At 51.4% G+C, this 3514-nt stretch overlaps 1 protein-coding gene across 1 annotated transcript; it reads left to right on the top strand.

Moving 5' to 3' along the window:
* The first annotated feature begins 2153 nt into the window (after positions 1–2153).
* Positions 2154–3289, top strand: LOC123421814 (germin-like protein 5-1). Its single transcript, XM_045107614.1, has 2 exons — positions 2154–2448; positions 2534–3289. Exons 1-2 carry the CDS (start codon positions 2310–2312, stop codon positions 3073–3075), a joined length of 681 nt encoding a protein of 226 aa, XP_044963549.1. The 5' UTR covers positions 2154–2309; the 3' UTR covers positions 3076–3289.
* Positions 3290–3514: the final 225 nt, after the last annotated feature.

The following is a 3514-nucleotide window of genomic DNA, read 5'->3' as shown; positions in this document are numbered from 1 at the left end:
ATCGTGCAAAGCAAGCGCTAACTGCAAGTCCTCCTTTAAGCCACCCCTGAACTGATAGATCTTGCTCTTCTGATCTGGGACATCCTGCAACGCGTAACGGGCCAGCTCGTGGAACTCGACATTGTACTTGTACACAGAATTGCTTCCCTGCTTCAAACGCCTGAACTTATCATGCATCTCCTCAACAAAACTGGAAGGGATGTAGTGGGACCTGAAGTCACGACAAAACTCGTCCCAAGACAACACCCTGCCACCTCTGGAGTCCTTAAGCTGCTGCCATCAAATAGAAGCCTGCCCCTTCAACTGAAACGTAGCAAACTTGACATAGTCCTCCGGACGCACATTGCTACACTAGAAATGCTTGTTCATATCACAGATCCAATCTTCCGCATCAAACGGCTGGTCGCAAGAAGTGAACGTCTTAGGCTGGTTTGACAGGAACTGACTCAGATTGGCGAAGTGATTGCCACCCTGCTGAAAATTGCCCTGCTGATGATTGGCTCTCTCCTGGATCAACTGCAACAACATCTGAGTGTTTGCGTTAGTAGCTGCCATCATCGCCTGCCAGGCCTCTGCAGGAGGAGGCGGCGGCGGCGGAGGAGGAGGAGGTGGAGGCGGCACATCCTCACACCCTGGGTTCTGACGAGTCGGTGGAGCCATCCTGAAGACGGACAACATATTAGTCCACAGAATAATTGAAGATATTGCTGAATCAAAAGACAGGAATATCTGAACAGAATTTAGCATTGCGCTCGAACAACATAGCAAGAGTGCATCCTCAAAGTAACAGACGACAAAATTCCAATAAGGACCACTGCAAACAAGTGTGAGCTAGAACTGCTCGGAACAAACATATGACCGAGATTTCCCAAACCTCAATCAAGCGTTTGTAAGAAGATAGTCCTATAAGATACTACTAGATATCCCACCTATGAATTCCCGAAATAACTGGTCATGCAATCAGGTACACGGATACAAGGAGTATTCACACAACTCCTAAACTAACCCGTCACTTGTATCACATCCTTCAACACACAACCAGCATCTCGGACCTTCATCTACAACAGATCCTCGTGATCACAACGATACAAAGTGTGGTAATACCTCCGAACAATCTACACCAGTACTGGGGACATCGGGGTTATCTCACCACTACCCGTATTGAAGCGATAACGAACACCCTCCGTTCTTAGATACTCAGAAATCTGAATGATGGCGATGTGCGCGATAATCCCTGGAGCTCAACTCCCCTGATACTTAGAGCAGATAGGAGGCACCAGGACAGGATTCGGTCACATCGAAATCATATAGATTTCACAAATACCCGCGTGATCCTAAAAAAATTTTGAGCGAGAAAAGGAGTAGAGTTAAAGATTTCCTAAGACGGGAACCTCACCAGAGCAAAGAAGAGGAGAAAAAAAATCCTACTCTCCGATATAACTAAGACTCAAAACATTTTCTAGACTCGACTCGGCCAAATACGATCACACAAAGGCTCCTATGGTCGTAAGACTCTGATTACCAACTTGAAACACTTAGATGTGCTTCTTTCCTATTCGGGGGCCTCGACCCCCAGATCGGAAAGGACTGCATCTTGGTCGTTACACGCGCGCGGGCCGAAGGGTTTTTGGGGGAAATGGTGAAGGCTGACACCGACTAGCGTGCCCGGGGAAGGAGAAGGCGCGTGCACGCGTTCATCTCGTGTCCGCATCGACGTAAATCCGGCTAAAAAATAAATCGGAAATGGGTCGGCAGACGGACGTCAAACGAACGCGCGTTCGTTTGGGTCGACGCGTTGGACCAACTTTTATATTCGCATCGATTCAAACGGACAGCGACGGACGAAATGGTTGTCCATTGAAGTTCTAGAGATTCATGAGATCGACATTGCTGGGCTTCCGGTTCACGACCTAAAAATTCCGCTCCCAGATCAAAATCAAGATATACAGGTGCAATAAAATAGTAACAACACACGACATTGTTCCTTGTGTACTCCTACGGCAATCCTCTCCGACTCCTCACCTCGCACGGCCAGCACATTTCTTGCAGTGAACGGACACATGCCTTGCCACTCACATCACTCACCCCTACTACTACATACTGCTCCAGTCGTCTCTCTCCCGTGCCCACCTGTTATAAATATCATCCACATCTTGTGTCCGTTCAGCATCCATCCAACAAGGCCGTCCACCTCGAGCAGGGCGAGTAAAGGCGCGTGCGCAGAGAAAGGAGTGAAGAGCGGCAGGCCCCAGCCCATAATTCCCACTCTCAGCAGCCAGATCAAGGACAGACAGAGCAGCAAGCTCTCAATGGGCATGGGCATGGGCATGGCTTCTCCCCTGCTTTCCTGCGCCATCATGGCGCTCCTGGCCTCCGTGCTCCCCTCGCCGTCCGTCGCCGGCGACCCCGACCTGCTGCAGGACATCTGCGTCGCCGACCTCACCTCCGGTAAGCTGCATGCCACAGCCCTGATTTCCTGCTCACATCTTCGGTTCTCGCTCGCCGGATTAATGGTGCCTGATGATTCTTGCAGGGGTGAAGGTGAATGGGTTCGCCTGCAAGGCCACGGTGAGCGAGGACGACTTCTACTTCAAGGGTCTGGGCGCCGCCGGGAACACAAACACGACGTACGGCTCCGTGGTGACCGGCGCCAACGTGGAGAAGGTGCCCGGCCTCAACACCCTCGGCGTCTCCATGGCGCGCATCGACTACGCGCCCGGCGGGCTCAACGCGCCGCACACCCACCCGCGCGCCACCGAGATGGTCTTCGTCCTCCAGGGCGCGCTCGACGTCGGCTTCATCACCACCGGCAACAAGCTCGTCTCCAAGACCATAGCCGCCGGCGACGTCTTCGTCTTTCCGCGCGGCCTCGTCCACTTCCAGAAGAACAACGGCGACGGCCCCGCCTCCGTCATCTCCGCCTTCAACAGCCAGTTCCCCGGCACGCAGTCCCTCGCCATGACGCTTTTCGCGGCCACGCCGGCGGTGCCTGACCATGTGCTCACGGCGGCGTTCCAGGTCGGCACCAAGGAGGTGCAGAAGATCAAGTCCAGGCTTGCCCCGAAAAAGGCTTGACTAAACAATGCTAAGTACTCCTATGATGTTTCCTTCGAGTAACATGATTCAGTCCCTGATTTGTATTTCTGCTCACTTTTACTTGCGTTGCTTTCCTATCTTCTTGATTTGTTGGATCCTCATTGTGTAATGCTACCCTGCAGCAGCAAGTACAAAAGCTGGTGGGTGCTGCTTGCAATGTAATAATAAGATCAACTCATTTGTTCGTTCAAAATCTAATCATTTCACCATGATGCTTGGTTGCAGCTTCACAACTCAAAAACCGTCCCCTCTTAGTAGCACCACCTTTTATCGATTCCATTCTTTGCTTCTGCGTTGGAGATATGATAGCTCCGACAACAGAAAAAAGGACCTTTGTGGCCCTGCAAACATGCCAAACTATTATAGCAAAGAACGAAGGGAATGAGTAATCTGACGACCAACACACATAAAGAGCCAC

This window comes from Hordeum vulgare, chromosome 1H (assembly GCF_904849725.1).
Source record: "Hordeum vulgare subsp. vulgare chromosome 1H, MorexV3_pseudomolecules_assembly, whole genome shotgun sequence".
NCBI classification, from domain to species: Eukaryota; Viridiplantae; Streptophyta; class Magnoliopsida; order Poales; family Poaceae; genus Hordeum; species Hordeum vulgare.
Note: the sequence above shows the minus strand (reverse complement) of the source record. Positions and strands in the feature narration are given on the sequence as shown.